This window comes from Spermophilus citellus, assembly GCF_964194105.1.
Source record: "Spermophilus citellus genome assembly, chromosome: 12".
Classification (NCBI taxonomy): Eukaryota; Metazoa; Chordata; class Mammalia; order Rodentia; family Sciuridae; genus Spermophilus; species Spermophilus citellus.
The window spans coordinates 15,110,152-15,125,715 of NC_138198.1; the positions used below are offsets into that span (position 1 = coordinate 15,110,152).

At 51.7% G+C, this 15,564-nt stretch overlaps 1 protein-coding gene across 4 annotated transcripts in view; it reads right to left on the reverse strand.

Moving 5' to 3' along the window:
* Positions 1-1,473: 1,473 nt before the first annotated feature.
* PIEZO2 (piezo type mechanosensitive ion channel component 2) overlaps positions 1,474-15,564 on the reverse strand; it is a 345,423-nt gene continuing 331,332 nt past the window's right edge. For all 4 annotated transcript variants that reach the window (XM_081263438.1, XM_081263440.1, XM_081263439.1 and 1 more), the window contains 7 exons: positions 11,798-11,986; positions 11,427-11,519; positions 9,556-9,728; positions 8,039-8,167; positions 6,530-6,609; positions 3,719-3,902; positions 1,474-2,876 (listed from right to left, as the gene is read on the reverse strand). In XM_081263438.1, the coding sequence (XP_081119564.1) occupies positions 2,624-2,876; positions 3,719-3,902; positions 6,530-6,609; positions 8,039-8,167; positions 9,556-9,728; positions 11,427-11,519; positions 11,798-11,986 (1,101 nt within the window). In that variant the 3' untranslated portion in view covers positions 1,474-2,623. The remainder of the gene's footprint in view (positions 2,877-3,718; positions 3,903-6,529; positions 6,610-8,038; positions 8,168-9,555; positions 9,729-11,426; positions 11,520-11,797; positions 11,987-15,564) is intronic.

Consider the following 15,564-nt stretch of genomic DNA (forward strand, 5'->3'; position numbering starts at 1 on the left):
TGTAGGCCAAGAATTCACACCCACGGGCGTTGTGACGGTCAAGAAATGATGTCGAATTTACTGTAAAAGCCCCATGTGACCTCAGCTTGGGGCCAGGACTTCTAGCACTAGCTCATCTGGGTCTGCCGGTGTAGATAACCTGAGTCTCCAACCCTCCGGTGGTGCTTGGTCTCTTGCTGAGCACGATTTCCATCACACGGCCTTCCTCTCTGACCAAGGTGGCTCCTGGGTCCACTGCCCAGAACGTCCTCATGTGGCTCCTCATCCCTGAGCGCACCTTCTGGAACCCAATCTAGGGCAGCAGGTTGCTGTGGTAAGGGGGCCTCTATGTGGCTGAGGCGGGGGCCCTTAATCCTGAGGGTGCTGCTGAAAGCTCAAGGGTCCGGGGCTCGAGGAGGGTGAGGGACCCATTGGCTGGGCTTCCCAGTCAGGCTCTGGCTGCTTCTCATCTCTGTGGTGCCCACCCCAGCGAGCGGCCCTGGAGGGAGGGCTCTCTGCTCAGCAAGGCTGCTCTCAACATTTGCCCTCTGGGCAGGGCACAGCTCACAGGCAGAGGGCTTGAGGCCCCGACTCCTTCTCCAGCAATGCAAACAGAAAAGGAAGAGTAACCATCGCCCTCTTACCGGAGGCTCCTTCTTGAACTAGGGAAATGGTTTCCCCCGAGGAATACTTTAATTCAAGGCAGCCTTGACCTTTAGTTGTCTTCTCCTGAGAATTTTCTGTGTCTACTGTTTTTTGAATGTGTTACACCTACTTTTCAGAAATTCCTTGTTGACTTTTTTTTTTTTCCTTTTGGTAATTGGGGATTTAACTCTGGGGTACTTAATCACTGGGCCACACCCCAGCCCTTGTTTATATTTTTCTTAGAGACAGGGTCTCACTAAGTTGCTTAGGGCCTTGCTAAGTTGCTGAGGCTGGCTTTGAACTGGCGATCCCTCCTGCCTCAGCCTCCTGAGTTGCTGGGATGACAGGCATGCGCCACCATACCGGGCCACTTGTTGACTTTCCTAAAAGAAAAAACCCACAAGCAGATACGAGAACCTGATTCCTCCAGTTGTCGGGAAATGAGAATGTAACCGACTTCCACTGAGTGGGTTGCATTTAATATCACAATGATCGAAGCCCTGTACCTCCACTGGGAAGAAGCTGCCGGCACTCACAGCATGACAGAGAGATGTCAATCCTCTAGAAAATGGTGGGCAGCACATGAAATCTGCTATTATTTTAAAGCTTCACATCCAATTTCATAGTTTCCTCTGTGCAAATTATTGCTAGCAAGTGTTCCTGTTTCATGCACACACAGCACAGGCATGAAAAACCAAACCAAACTTAGGAGAAGCAGTTTCTTATCTCAGTTTTTTTTTTTAACTCTTTGTATATTCTATTGAAAATAACCACCATTTCATGCAAAAAAAAAAAAAAGACAAATAAAAAGTATCTTTAGATGACTTTGCAAGATGTGCTTTATTTTAAGTCAGCCCTGAACCCAAACTACACAGGATCGTGTTTTTGGACATATTCTACCCATTCAATGGTTTTTCTCAGAAACTGTGTTTTAGTATGGAATGCAGACTACACTCAGTCATAGCTTTTCATGCTACATTGTTACTCTGTGGAGAGGATGTATCACCAAGGATAATTTAAGAAAAGGCCATTTTAATTTCCCCAAGCTTAATATACATATTTCTTTCATAATTATGAACTTAAAAAAACCCGTCTCAGATGTAAAAATGTGAATTGGAATATGTAAACTCTTTGATATGCCTGAAAAACAGGAAGGAAAAAGTCACATACTGGAAAACGGCTGCTCGAATTACTGAAATGGGAGAAGCGTGCTGGGGGCGGAGGAACCGTGGTGACCTCAGGCGTGGCGGAGTCAGAAGTCAGGGTGCTGCCCACCCACTGGGCTGGCCTGCTGGGCGGTGGGGCAGGGACCCTCGGGCTCGTGCATGCCACACTGCGGAGGGCTCTGCTGGACTCGGCAGAGCAGGTGCCCGTGGTTTGTTTTGCTGCTTTGTTTGTTTCCTGAGACGTCACTGGTGTTCCATGGGAAGATTTCTTTTCAGTCTTCAGTTAGATAAGGCAGTAAGAGTATGGCTAATGGGATCTTTTTGCTTAGAATGGGGCTTACCCTTCCGCGTCCTTGGGGCCCTGCTTTCCCCTCCCTGCCCCCTGGGAACGAGGCTGGGCCTTCTGCCTCCTGTTTCTCCGGCCCAGCTGCAGTGCTGAGGCTTGCCCAGTCCCCTGCAGCCGCTGCCCAGCCACATGAGCCCAAGGGGCACGCAGCACCCTGCAGTGCAGGTACAGCCTGGGCACAGTACAGGCACTGGCCTTTCTCTGAGGGGAGGGACCTGGGAGATTCTTCACATGGTCCATCAGAACGCAAGACGTTGCTGACCACAGCCAAATCGCAGCCCTGGCCTCAGAGAGGGGACTGCAGATGACCTCTTTAGCAGCGCCTCGCTGGCAAGGTGGCCCGGCGGCAGGAGGAAGTCAGCCCCTTGGGCCGCCCGTCAGAAGAGAAGCCACTTCCTGGAACGAGAAACACTTAGCTCTTAGGAGAGTATTGTGCTTTTTAAAAAATCCAAAGGTTCACATTACCCGCAGTCTGGGTCCCACGGTCTCAGTTTGTTTTTTCCCTTGTCCACTTGATCATCGTTTCTGGAGAGCGGTACAGGAATATTAATTTGGCATAGAGATCTTCTTCTAGTTCCAGTTCCCCTGTCTCTCGGACTAAAAAAATATCTGTACACAACTTCAAGATTCGATCCACATTCGGAAGCTCTTCAAACATGATGGAGTGGGAGATCCCACTGAAGAACTCCCGGACAAATTTCCCAATCACGAGGACGACCGAGGCATACAGTCCCATGATCCTGAAAAAGAAAAGCAACCCCGTGAGGAGCAGCCATGTCAGCAGGCAGTGGTGGTCAGCAGACACGTGACAAGATGTAGTTGGTGGAACATGATAAAGTTGGTAGAAATGCAGTTGGGCTTTATGTCCTTTTTTGAAACTAGCTCCTTTCACTTGACCATTTCCATCTCAGAGATCCTGTTTGTTTAAGGTCTAGGTGGGAAATGATCTCCTGTGAGGCTCATTGGGAAATGGCACACATTTTGCTATCTTGCAGGGGATGAGCCTTGGGATTTAACCATGAGAAAATAACAAGATGGCTCAAATCTGTTTAAAACTGGGATGTTTTACCAAAAGCTGGAGGCAACCAAAGCAGAAAAGTGGGAACCCTATGCACGATCCCAAACTCAAATGCTAAACAGCATCATAGTGTGCCACAATAGGAAAGTACAGAGAAAAGGTGCCACATGCCAGGGCCATGGGAGTCACACCAGGCACTCTGATCTCTGGGCCTCAGGTTCCCTACATTTTAAATGAAGGGCCAGCATATCCAACTTCTTTTTTTTTTTTTTTTTTTAAAGAGAGAGTGAGAGAGGAGAGAGAGAGAGAGTGAGAGAGAATTTTTAATATTTATTTTTTAGTTCTTGGCGGACACAACATCTTTGTTGGTATGTGGTGCTGAGGATCGAACCTGGGCCAGGCGAGCGCGCTACCGCTTGAGCCACATCCCCAGCCCCATATCCAACTTCTAATACAGCAGCCCCGCAGCTGGAGAGTTCTCAGAAGAGAACAGGCACGGTGCCCTGGACCCCATGGGCTAGAAATTAGGCTCTTATGATGGCTCCTTGGGAAAGGGACCCTTACCCGTAGCCGGCCAGGAAGCCCAGGCTGGGAGGACTGACTTTGTCATTGAAGACCACCAACTCCAGAGCTTGTGACTCCTGATCATAGATTCTATTTCCTGTCAGGTTGAGAACCCACCACTCGCTGTTGGAGTTAGTTGAATTGTCTCTGGACAGAATGATGGTGATGTTCATGAAATTGCTTTCTGGAAGGGAAGGAAAACAAAATAAAGTCAATGTGAGAGTTTTAAGATTTGATGCATTAACAGTTCTCAGATGGCAAAACTGGGGCACTCTGGGCAGCCTGTGGCTCCAGGATGGGGACCTAGGGACACTTGACAATGTGAGCAGAAAGGAGCAGGTTCTCTTTCTCAGCTAGAGAGGCCAGTCATGGCTCTGTGTGTGGCGGCCCAAGCACAGGGAGATGGGGGACCCACTGCCTAAGCAGGGTGCTGACCATCCCAAATGGCTGAGTGGACACTTAGAAACCTAGATACGGGCTGTGGCTGGAACTGGTGACTCATTCACATCACCAGCAGGTACTGACTGCCCCAGGAAGTTAGGGATGCAAAACTGCATATAGAATTGTTCTTCATCTTATGGGTAAAGACAATGTGCAGGCACAATTTATGGTCCTGGGACAACCACCACAGGTCCAGCATTGCCATGTCTGTCTGCTGGGGAGATCACTGCTTGTTGGTATGATCCATGGGCACTTCCTCCAGTAGATGACTTCGGGCTGAGTTTTGCTCAGTAAGACCTCACTGAGTGGAGAGAGGTGGGGAGAAAGGATGAATGGCACCAGCTCTGCAGAGTTCTGAAGCCCTGACACATGGTCAGTGACTGCCTCTGCTGGGCAGAGGGTGGATGCGAAAGAGCCGTATAAGACAGGGCCAGCAAGGAGCTGGGAGCCACACTGCACAGATCTCCTTAAAAAGATCCCACCACTGCCCAGCACAAAGGCGGCTCCACTGAGGGACAGGGTGGTGAGCTGTGCACTCTGTGAGGGTGGGAACCGCAACTGCATGATTTCACAGAGAATTTTTAGATCACAGGAGCCCAGGACACTTGTGGCAGACAATGTTGGCTGGCTGGCTGGCTGGGTGGATAGGTGGATGAGCAGATAGATGGATGGATAGATGGGAAAATGGATGGATAGATGGGTGGATGGACGGGTGGATGGACAGGTGGATGGAGGAATGGACAGACGGATAGATGGATGGGTAGATGGATAAATGGATGGATGGATAAATGGATGGATGGATGGGAGGATGGCTGCCTGGATAGAAGGCAAATGGATGATGGATGGATGGATAGATGGATAGACAGATGGACGGATGGGTGGATGGATGGATGGTTGGGTGGGTGATGGGTGAATGGATGGATGGATGCTTGGGTGGATGGATGGATGAATGAAAGGACAGATGGATGAAGGAAGAAGAGTTAGCAAAGGCAGGACACTAGAAGAGCCAATGTCCTTATCAAAGAAGATGATGAACCACTCAGAACACTCAGGAACAGTTCAGAGACAGATACTGGGGAAACAGGTTCCAGGTCTGGGTCTAGTTCTACCACATGCTGGCTGCATGGCTTCTCTGATCCTCTGTTTCCTCTGTTTCCTCACGTGTAACTGGTGACGACAGTAAACCTATGCTAAGTATACCTGTGCTGACCTCACTCACTCACAGGCAGAGAAGCCAGCATCAGGGGGCGGAAAGGTAAATAAGGGGGGGGGGCTCAACCATGCTGAAGGGCAGAAAGGGAGGCGGGCAGGGACCTGGGCACAGGAAGGGGCCTGGAAAAACAGAGAGGATACATGTTTCTTGAGCCCAGGGTCCAGGGCGGGGGGGCGAGGAGGAGCCTTGTGAAATATAAGGCACACCCCAGGACCTGGAGGAAGCTTTGGGTGCACCCCTGTGGCCTAGATCCACCCTGGAAGTCAGTGGGGGGAATCTGCTGCAGAGAGAGTACTTGGAGGCAGAGTCCAGCTTCAGGCTGTTCCCTGGGTCTCACTGCTGCCTCACCCGGGCCCTCCATGTGGAATTCTAACTGCTCACTTCAGCTTTGCCTTCTGGCTAACTACTAGCAACAGGAGCCTGACCTCAGCACCCAGCACCCTGCCTGGTGCACAGTGAATGACACAGTGGTGACAGTGAACATGTGCACTGTCCACATCCACCAGGTTGATCTGCTGTAGGTAATTAAGTCAAGCAAGTCTTCATTATTAAAATGCAGTCAGTCATTCACCATTCAGCACCAGGAGACGTCCTGAGAAATCCACTGCAGCTATCATCCAGTGGCCCTAACCAACCTGGACTTGCAACCTGCCACACACCTGGGCCACGTGCACACTGTCAGAAACGTGTGTCTGCAGTGATTGACATGTCACGTGGTGTGTGAAGGTCACCTAATGACAGGTTCCACAGGGTGTTACACTGGACCCCAGGCCCTGGAGCGCTCCTGGTGCTCACTGGCCGTGGGTTAGTGGCGGACTCCTTACCGTCCCTGATGGGAGGGGCTGACCTGCATAACCATGTCTGAGGGAAGCTTGTAAAAGATCTGGGAACTACAGGAAAAGAACGTGCAGGATGGCCAGTAACTCACTAAACTTGGACGAAAGCCAAAGAGGATTTGTATCGACGACAAGGGAAAGGAAGGGTGTGGCTTCTAGGTGCACAAATGATTCCCTGGCCAGCCAGAGTGGACAAGGTTCTGTGGTCCTTACCACACAGGAAAGGACTGCTGGAAAGTAGCTTCATGAAGGCTCAACAGGCAACTGTTAAAGCTAAATAAGAGTCAAATGCAAAGTTTTGGAGCCACCCCTCATTCTTACCAGACAAAAGCTGCTTTATAGGTTTTGAGTTTGAATCACTGGGTGCTTTCACATAGTATGGGTAGATCCTTTCTATGGTCCTGGGCATCAAGAAAAGGAAAAAAGGTACAACTGAGTTTTAGCTGCTCCACCCACCTGTAATTAATTGGCACATATAATTGATTTTTGCTGTTTTTGACCTTGTGTCGACAAACAACAATGAAGTCTTTATGCACTCATATTATGCATCGGCATCAGGATTTATGGGTTTCCATCGTCCCTGGAGCTGAGAGCATCCACCAGGTCCCCTGGATGCTCCTGGGAACTCAGAGCCCAAGACACCTGGAGGCTTGAAAGCGGCTGCCGGCACTTTTCCAGGTCTGTGGCTCCATTCTGAAGCCAGGAGCTCTCCTTCCTGCCATCATCTTCCAAAGCTTACCTACGATCTTGACCTTGAGTGCTCCTCTGATTTTGAATTTCAAGAGTGAGGGGCAAGGAGACAGTGGTGACTAGCCCCCTCTGTTGCGCCTGCCTCTCTGGGGCTGTGACCCAGGGCATGCAGAGTCCCAGGTCCCACGGGAGACGATGGGAGAGGCCCTGGCGACCTCAGGGGCCCTCAGTGCAGTGGCTGAAGAAGGGAGTCTTTGGGGACACTGCCCAGGCCTGCGTTCTGCTGGCCCTTATGCTCGTGGGCAGACACCTGGGGTAGTTCAGGCTGCAGACCAAGCTCTTCTCTCTGCCCATTCTCTCTCAGCAGGTGCCTGGCTGAAACGGAGTTCTCGCGTGGGGGGAGCAGCTTCATTGACCCCTGGCCTTCTCCGCCCCACCTCCCACCCCATCCAGGTAGACAGGTGAGGTCAGTGCTCCCCGGGACCCGGTGAGCAGAGAGGGAGGGACAGAGACGCTCAGCCACTTGGAGGCGGCTCCCTGACGGGGAATCTGGAGGCTGTGTGGACACACAGTGGGCACCCTAGAGCGGGCGGCCACCGAGGCCTGGTCAGCTCAGTGCAGTCCTGGCCCCGCCCCCACGTGGGGCTCCCAAAGGCAGTATCTCTGGAGGTGATGGCAGGGCGATGGCAGGACCACAGGCTCATGTCATGTCTGGACAGGTGGACCCCAGGGAGCCTGCTGGAGCTCCCACACCCCCAGATGCCCCAGAACCAGCACAAGGCCCAGTAGCTGAGGGAGAGACCCACCCATGGTAATGCTCGCTCGGGCCTGGCAGACAGACACTGCGGCTCTGTGGAAGGCTAGCAGGGCAGGGACAGCACTGGCCACGGGCAGGCAGTATCTCTGGAGCCTGCTCCACAAGGCCCTCACATGAGTGCTCACGACCCCAGGGCACGTGGAAAGAACCCAGGGCTGGGATTCAGGCCCTTTAAACTGTCAAAATGGGGCCTCCAAAGAGAAACTGCCTGGTACTCCCAGAGCAGAGAGCCGCTGTCCCATGTGCATGAGCTTGTCAAGGGATGTTCTGTGTGGCCACCTGCCCCTGGTAGAGCTCTTCACCCACAGGGCAGAGACACTTACACTGGGGTTTTTGAGCTCTCTGGGTCGTTGCTAGCGATCATGTTGGCTATGTTCTTCCGTGTGCTGTTCTGAAGAGGAAAAGAGAGCTTATCTGTTGCTATTTCTGCTTTTGCCCCCAGACTCATGTTTCTGTGGAAGAAGAAGAAAAAGAAAGCCCAGTGCCCGTGATTATTCAGAAGTCTGGAGGAGAGACCTAAACACACACTTGATTTTCAGGTTTAGGCAGCTCATCAAGCTTTTGCTAGGTCCCCATCTGTCACCCCAACCCCTCTGTCCACCTCACCTCTGTCCAGCTTATAGAAAGCCCAGTTCATGAGTCCTGGGACAGGCACAGAGTCACAGGCAGGAGGCACAGACACTGTCTAGAGAGGGACCCTCCTGACACACAGGTCTGTGTCTCAAGAGACGTCCTGAATATTAGTTAGATCCACGTTTTACAAAACTCTTCAGTCAGAAGTTTATTTGTAAATTTTCTTTGGTACAAGGAATCGAACCCAGAAAAACTTAACCACTGAGCCACACCTCTAGCCCTTTTTTAAATTTAGAGTCAGGGCCTTGCTAAGTTGCTAAGGCTGGCTTTGAACTTATGATCCTCTTGCCTCCCAAGCCGCTGGGAGGGCAGGCATGAGCCACTGTGCCCAGCCAGAAGTTTATTTTTAATTTTTTTTTTTTGTTGTTATTTTTCATAGCTCTTCAAAGACCAGCAATTAAAGTTTTGGTAGTTACTACAGAATCGGAGGTGAGAAATCGGGGACACTTTAAAGGAGAAAGTAAGATTAAAGAAGGAGTGCTGTAAATCCTGCACAGCCACCTTCGTAACTTCTTTCCTGCAAAGTCACTTTGGATTCTAGAAGGCCCTCTGCTTTGTCTGTCAGCATTGTGGTGTCACAGACCCAAATAAACCTGTGACTGTCCTGCATGGGTCTGACTCCAGTCTGCGCTGGACATACCCCTCTAGGCAGCCTGTGGCCTGCTCCAGGGTCTCCAAATCTGCATCCCCAAAGCACCGGATGCAGAACCAGCATGTAAGTTGTGGCTTGTGTGCATAGTACAAGGGCAGGTGCGGCTGCGGAGGCTGGCCGCCCGCATGCTCCACCTTGGAGACAAGACCTGCCAGGATCTGCCCAGTGCTAGGGGAAACAGGGTTGCCCGCGCTGCCAGGGGCTGTGGCTTCTCCACTGCTAAGACCAAGGGTGGCTCTGTGGCAATCTAACAGTTCACTGGGTGCCCCTCGGTGGCAGTGTGACAGTTCACCGGGGCTGCCTCAGCTTGGAGGCCATCACTCTCTTTCTTGCTCTCTCCTCCTGCCTCTGGCTCACAGAACTCACTGACAGTCTGTCTTGGCAAACTGACGTCAGGGAGAGAACAAGCAAAACCAAAGGGAAGCACAGACATTCTTGAACGGTCAGTGGCACAGAAGGACACAGAGCCAGGCGCCCGTCCACCTCTAGCTCCTCTCCTGCCCAGCCCACCCGAGTCCAGACAGAAGGGAGGATGCATGGAAACACAGTAACTACCTCTGGATACTCCATGAAAACACAACAGAGAAGCTACTACTGAGATCCTTGAGTTCGCTTATCATTTTCTGCTTACTGGGAGGGCTGATGGTCCACAAAGAATTTGAGTTTCCTTCCAGTTCTGCTACTGTTATGTCTTCTTTTTCATAATTTTCCAGAAATTGCATAGCACCCTGTACACCACAAAGGCACAAGCACAAAGAGGTCACGTGCACCATACTATGTGAGAAACCAGTCGCTCTTCCTTCTAGCTGGCCTCGCGGAAGGGACCCTGCCTGGGAAAGGGACATTCACAAAAGCCCAGGCCAGGGAGTCCTGATGCTCTGTGTCTGCTGACCTCAGGGGTGGGTGGCTCTCAGGCACGTGGCCCAGGCCCAGGGTGGTGTCCCGATCACAACACAGCTCTGGGATCTTCCCAATTAAACAGTAAATGAAAACCAGATAATTCAGTGTTTCTCTCCACTAAGAAAGAAATTCCTCAGTGATGGGGGAGTGCTCCTCTCATGAGGGACAAGATCTCCCCAAGACATCCTGGCCTTGACCTGAGAGCTGCTTGTTGCTTAAGATCATATTTTTTGGTACTGGGAACTGAACCAGTACCAAAGGCTTGGGGTGCTTAACCAACACCCCAGCCCTTTATTCCTGTGTTTTATTTAGAGAAAGGATCACGCTGAGTTGCTGAGGCTGGCTTTGAACTTGGGATCCTCCTGCCTCAGCCTCCTGTTCGTTGGGATCACAGGTGTGTGCCACCACGCCTGGCTCAAGGTCATTTTTGATAGTGTGCTTGGCTGGAGACCATTCTGAACAAGAATAAAGCATCTGTTGGCCTAACCACTTTCTTAATTAAACACACGATCTGTAAAACCAAAGCGTGATGATGGGAATCATGTTGTCGGTATTATTAACAGTGAGGAATACAGAGAAAAGAATGACATCAGTCACAGCTCTGTCCTCAGAATGTGGTCATTGTTTTATGTGGTAGGGGATATATTTCTTATCCTTTTTTGGTTTAGAAAAATAAGAGTCTATATCTTATTTTCATTTATGTTTAAACTTGAGAAATCATCATGCCTTTTATATAGTCTCTATGATGATTATTATTTTGTGTTTTTTTGTTTGGGGGGGTACTGCAGATTTGACCACTGAGCCACCTCCCCAGTCCTATTTTGTATTTTATTTAGAGACAGGGTCTCACTGAGTTGCTTAGCACCCCGCTGTTGCTGAGGCTGGCTTTGAACTTACAATCCTCCTGCCTCAGCCTCCCAAGCCGCTGGGATTACAGAGATTATTGTTTTATTACAAAGGAACTTGGCTGAAAAATCTTAAGACTATGAAACATATGAATAAAGTAAGAGTGGGAGTCCCCTCTTGCAGCATGGCCACTGGAGTGGACCCAGGTTCACTTAGTACATCTGCCGTTAACTTCCTCCATGAGCCTCTACGTACACAGCTCTCAAATTGCTTCCAGTTTTGATTAACGCAGATGATGCATTCTTAAGCAAGCACCTATGTAAACTCCCTGTGCTCTGAATTACTTTCTTAGGAGAGATTCCCAGGGTAGACCTACTGGTCAAAAGATCAATATGCAACACAATTTAAAATGTCAATTTTCTTAAAAAATGAATCAATTTCTATGGAGCTTGAATTAAAATGTTCTGAATTCAACTTATGTTTATGACCACTCATGTCCAATAGCCTAGGCACAACTCCTTGGCTTCTCAAAGTAGCCAGTGGCCAGGAATCAGCTGTTTATGACAGGGAACCCTGGAAAAGCCATCCTCTCCCCCACTGTGGGCGGTGGCCAGGTGCTCTGTCGCAGGGCAGCCCAGGACGAGGGTCTTGGCAGAACCCGCACATGCACATTTACTTACGGTGTCCCTAGAGAAAGTTCTTATAAATTTATTAAACTTCATCTGGTCCATGACCTTCAGCTGGCTCTGTTGGGCGCTCATGGTAAAGATGGGCTGGAAAACAAAGATGAGAGTTTGCAGTCCTGCCCAGCCCCGCCTGCGTCCTGGGCACAGACTCAGCCATGACGGCCCCAGGGACTGGCTGCAGAGAGCACTTCGCCACCTGATTATTTCCCTGCTCACAACCCCAGCAGAGCTATCCTTTCAGACTGCTGCTCCTTATTTTGTATATGTCACAGTGCTGGGGACATTTGGACTGACAAAACGTCACTAGACATCCCCTCTATGTCCTCCTGAAAGATTGCTCCAGTGGTTGGTGAGACCCAGGTTACCTGATACCCGCCCAGGGTAATTGTGACTGACACATCCAGGGGCTGGTTGATGACCCCAGCAACAGATTTGATCAGAGACATGAAGAGCAGAGGGAACCACACGATGCAGATGAGCAGGACGATGATCATGCCGCCCATGCCGTACTTGACCACCTTCTTCTTCTTCTGGCCCCGGGGCTGCGGGTATCTCTGCAACACAAGAGTTCAGAGGTTGGGCAGATGGCCTTGACCAGGGTGGGAGCTGGGGACTGTGGAGTCAGCCCTGGCTCTTCTCTGCTTGCTGGGGTGGGAACCTTGCAGAGATCACGGCGCCTTGTTACTCAGGTAGATTGAGATTCCCACTTAGATCAACCAATTCTTTTTTTCTCTTTGGATGTTTTTTATCTATGGCCTGTGTTGCACACAGCGATGGGTTTTGACGTTTCATATTGGTTCAGGCACACGACGTAACAAGATTATTTGGCCAATACACCTAACTCTTTTGTTGCAAATGTTAAATCAACACACAGATACGGAGGTAAAAGTAGTGATGGAAAAGAACCTGCCCTGAGATCTCTACCTGCTCCCACGTTGGGGCCACTCAGGGCCAACCATGACCCTTCAAAGGCAGCCATATGATGAATCTAGGGACCAGTAGGTCACAAATCCAGTCCCCAGTAGGAGCTCCTAAGAGGTGGGACCTTTGGAGTGACCTGGGCGCTGCCTCCCTGTGTGGACTCACCCACTTGGGAGTGAGGGCTGTCTTAGGGTTAGCTTCCCTAAGAGCCCTTCTATCTGGGTCTCTGGCGCATTCCCTGACTTTGGCCTTGTGATGCCCTGCTCGTCCTTGGGACTCTGCCAGCAAGAAGGCCATCACCAGAGGTAGCCCTCAAACCCGGTCCAGAATCCAAGCCCCACACCTCTTCCCTTTACAACCACCCAGTCTGTGGTACCGTGTTATTAGCCACAGAAAACAGACCAAGACAGGTGACACACAACATGGGGTCACCTCACCCTTCACCTGGCCAAGTGACTTACCCTGGGCTCACATTCTCTTGGGAGGAATCCATCACTCCCACAGGTCAAGGGAAGAGGATCCCCTCCCATGGGGAACACTGTGCTCTAGGCTGCAATCCGGAGGGGCTGGGCGCCCGCACAGGACCCTGCTGCAGTGCTGGGTGCTCGGTGACCCTGGGGAAGCAAGCTCCTGGACTCCTGAGAGCAGGAGGGGGTGCAGGACCACCACTCAGCACACGTGAGGGAGCGTCCTAAAGGATCCTGTGCCAGGGCAGCTGTGGGAGCTCAGAGGGCGGCAGTGGGCAGTGATTCTGCCGACAATAGTTTCCTATTTCTTTCCTATTTCTAACTTATAATTTTGAAAGCAAAGCTAGAAGTTAATATGTGAAAGTTGAAAGTTGGAAACATATTACATATATGTGGCACAGGTATGTGCACGTAACAAGCAGATTTCTCAGGGAGGCAAGTTAGGATAAGCAACCACCGGTCCCAGTCCATCAGAGCTCTGTCCTCCTGTCCTGAAGAGTTTTGTGAGTTAAAGGAGATTTAGCTTTTATTTGCCAGGGACAGTTTAGGTCTCTCCTGCCTGAGTGGGACCATGTCATCTCTGCTGAAGGCCAATGTCTCTGAGGCTCATTTCAAAGTTCCCAGACCCCGCCCTGCTCCTGCCCCTCCGCCTGCTGGCCCCTCCCGCTGTTCCTGCATGGCCAGGGCAGAGACCCTCCGATCTGTGTTGGGTCCTGTGGCTGCTTTCCACAGGGATGGCCCTCCCTGTCCTGCGTGGCTCAGCTCTTGACCGTGTTTCCGCCTTTCCTGTTTCATTACATTTCTGATTGGCCTCCTGCAGAGTCTTGGGAGGTGCCGGGTAGGACTCACTAGGCAAATAGAGCAGGGCATGGCCGCCTTGCGCGTGCTCAGGCCAGCCTTTGGCCTTCAGGAAGCTGCTCTTGCTTCAGGGTGTGTTGTGCTAATCTTATCACAGAGCTCATATAAAACTAAAGGGGCAATCGACTCAATGTGGTGAGGACTGAGTGGGCCTTGTGGTCCAGACTGGGGGGCAGTTAGGGAAGACCCCTGAGAAAGAGGGGGCCAATCTGGCACCTGTAGCCTGAGAGGGGGGAGGGCTGCTGCAGACAGCCAGGGAGCAGGCCAAGGCCTCATCTGGGAACCCAGAGAGGAGAAGCGCCAACCCCAGGCCCCTGGACCAGCGGAGGACGGGAGACAAGCCCAGGCAAGAGCAGAAAGAAACAGGTGCAGACACTCCCTGGCACCTGGCACCTGCCACCCCAGGCCCCTGCAGGAGTTCACACCTGTGGCGATGCCTTCCCTTCCCCAGGTCCCATCATGATGCCCTGGAGGAGCTCCACCTTGGTCACAGAGTGTCACACACCAGTCTGTGGCCTGGGCTGCATGTGCTGCCTCTGTGGACCGTCAAAGCCTGACTGTGGGGCGGCCTGGCCTGGCCTCCCCGCATCGCCATGCCCAGCAGAAGTCCAGGCACACAGCATCTAGCTAGCAATTCACTTTTTGGTTGATTACACCAAAAAGAAAAAAAAATACATTTCAGTCGTCCTGTGTGCAGGCCCTTGGCCTTGGCTGGTCCTATCAGTTGACTATACCCTGGACCCTAGGTTGCCTTCGAGCCTGTGTGGCAGCAGGATGCCATGGCAGTGAGGGTGGGGACATCCTGAGCCTGGTCCAGCAGGCTCTGCACCTCCCACACTGCCCTGGACAGGAGCCAGCGTGAGGGCCATGGGCTCCCCCGGGGGTGTAGCCAACCTGGGAAGTTGTGTTTGAGAAACCCGTACCCATGCAGGACAGATTCTGTGGTCCTTGTTCCCTGGACAGCACAGCACAGCATAGCTCTGGTGAGCACTGAGGGTGGGCTAGGTGCTGTGTGTGACCTGGAGATGACTTGGGCGCACAGGGATAGGCCTGTAGGCTACATGCAAATCCTGAGCCACTGCAGTTGAAGAGCTGGACATAGGGAGCTCGGATCCCAGATCCTGGAACCAGTCCTTGCAGACACCACCCGGGGACATCTGTACCTTCAGAGAGGAAGGCTCTGTGTCGAGAGCCAGACCCTGACTCCAAGCACGTGTGTGAGACCACTACGTGACCTCCAGCCCCTGCTGAATGACCCCAGGCAGATGTGCAGTTGAGCCCAGCCAAAATGCTGAGCTGCAGAAGGACAACGGTTGCCGTGTCTGAACCACCAAGAGCTAAGGGAGTTGGTTGGCAGTGAGGACACTGACCCTCCATCTGCTGAATGACCACCCCAGAGCTGAAGTCCTACAGCTCAGACGTGAAATGACCCTGAGGGCCTTCGACTCCAGCATGGTGGTGCTCAGGGAGGTGTTGAGATGGCTGAGAGACAGGACCTGTGGGGAGACGCAGGTCCTAGACTGTGCCTTGAAGGGACCATGGGGCCCAGGTCTCTTCTCTTTAACTTTCCAGACACCTTGAGGAGCAGGCCTCCTCTGTCACATGCTCCTGCCACGATAAACTGTGCTGCCAAAGGCCCAAAGCAACCGACAGGGCGGTGGTCATGGACTGGCACCTTCCAAACTGTGAGTCGAGACGAACCTTTCCTATGTATAAGGATTCATCTCAGGCACTGGGTTACAGCGATGGAAACCTGACGGATACACAAAGATCCGCTTTCCTCTCATATTTTCCCATTTTGGAACCATGTAATTCTCCTCCTCCCATGTCATGGTTCTAGACCCCAAATCACCTGGAATTGACCCTCAACGTCCTTCTGGTATGAC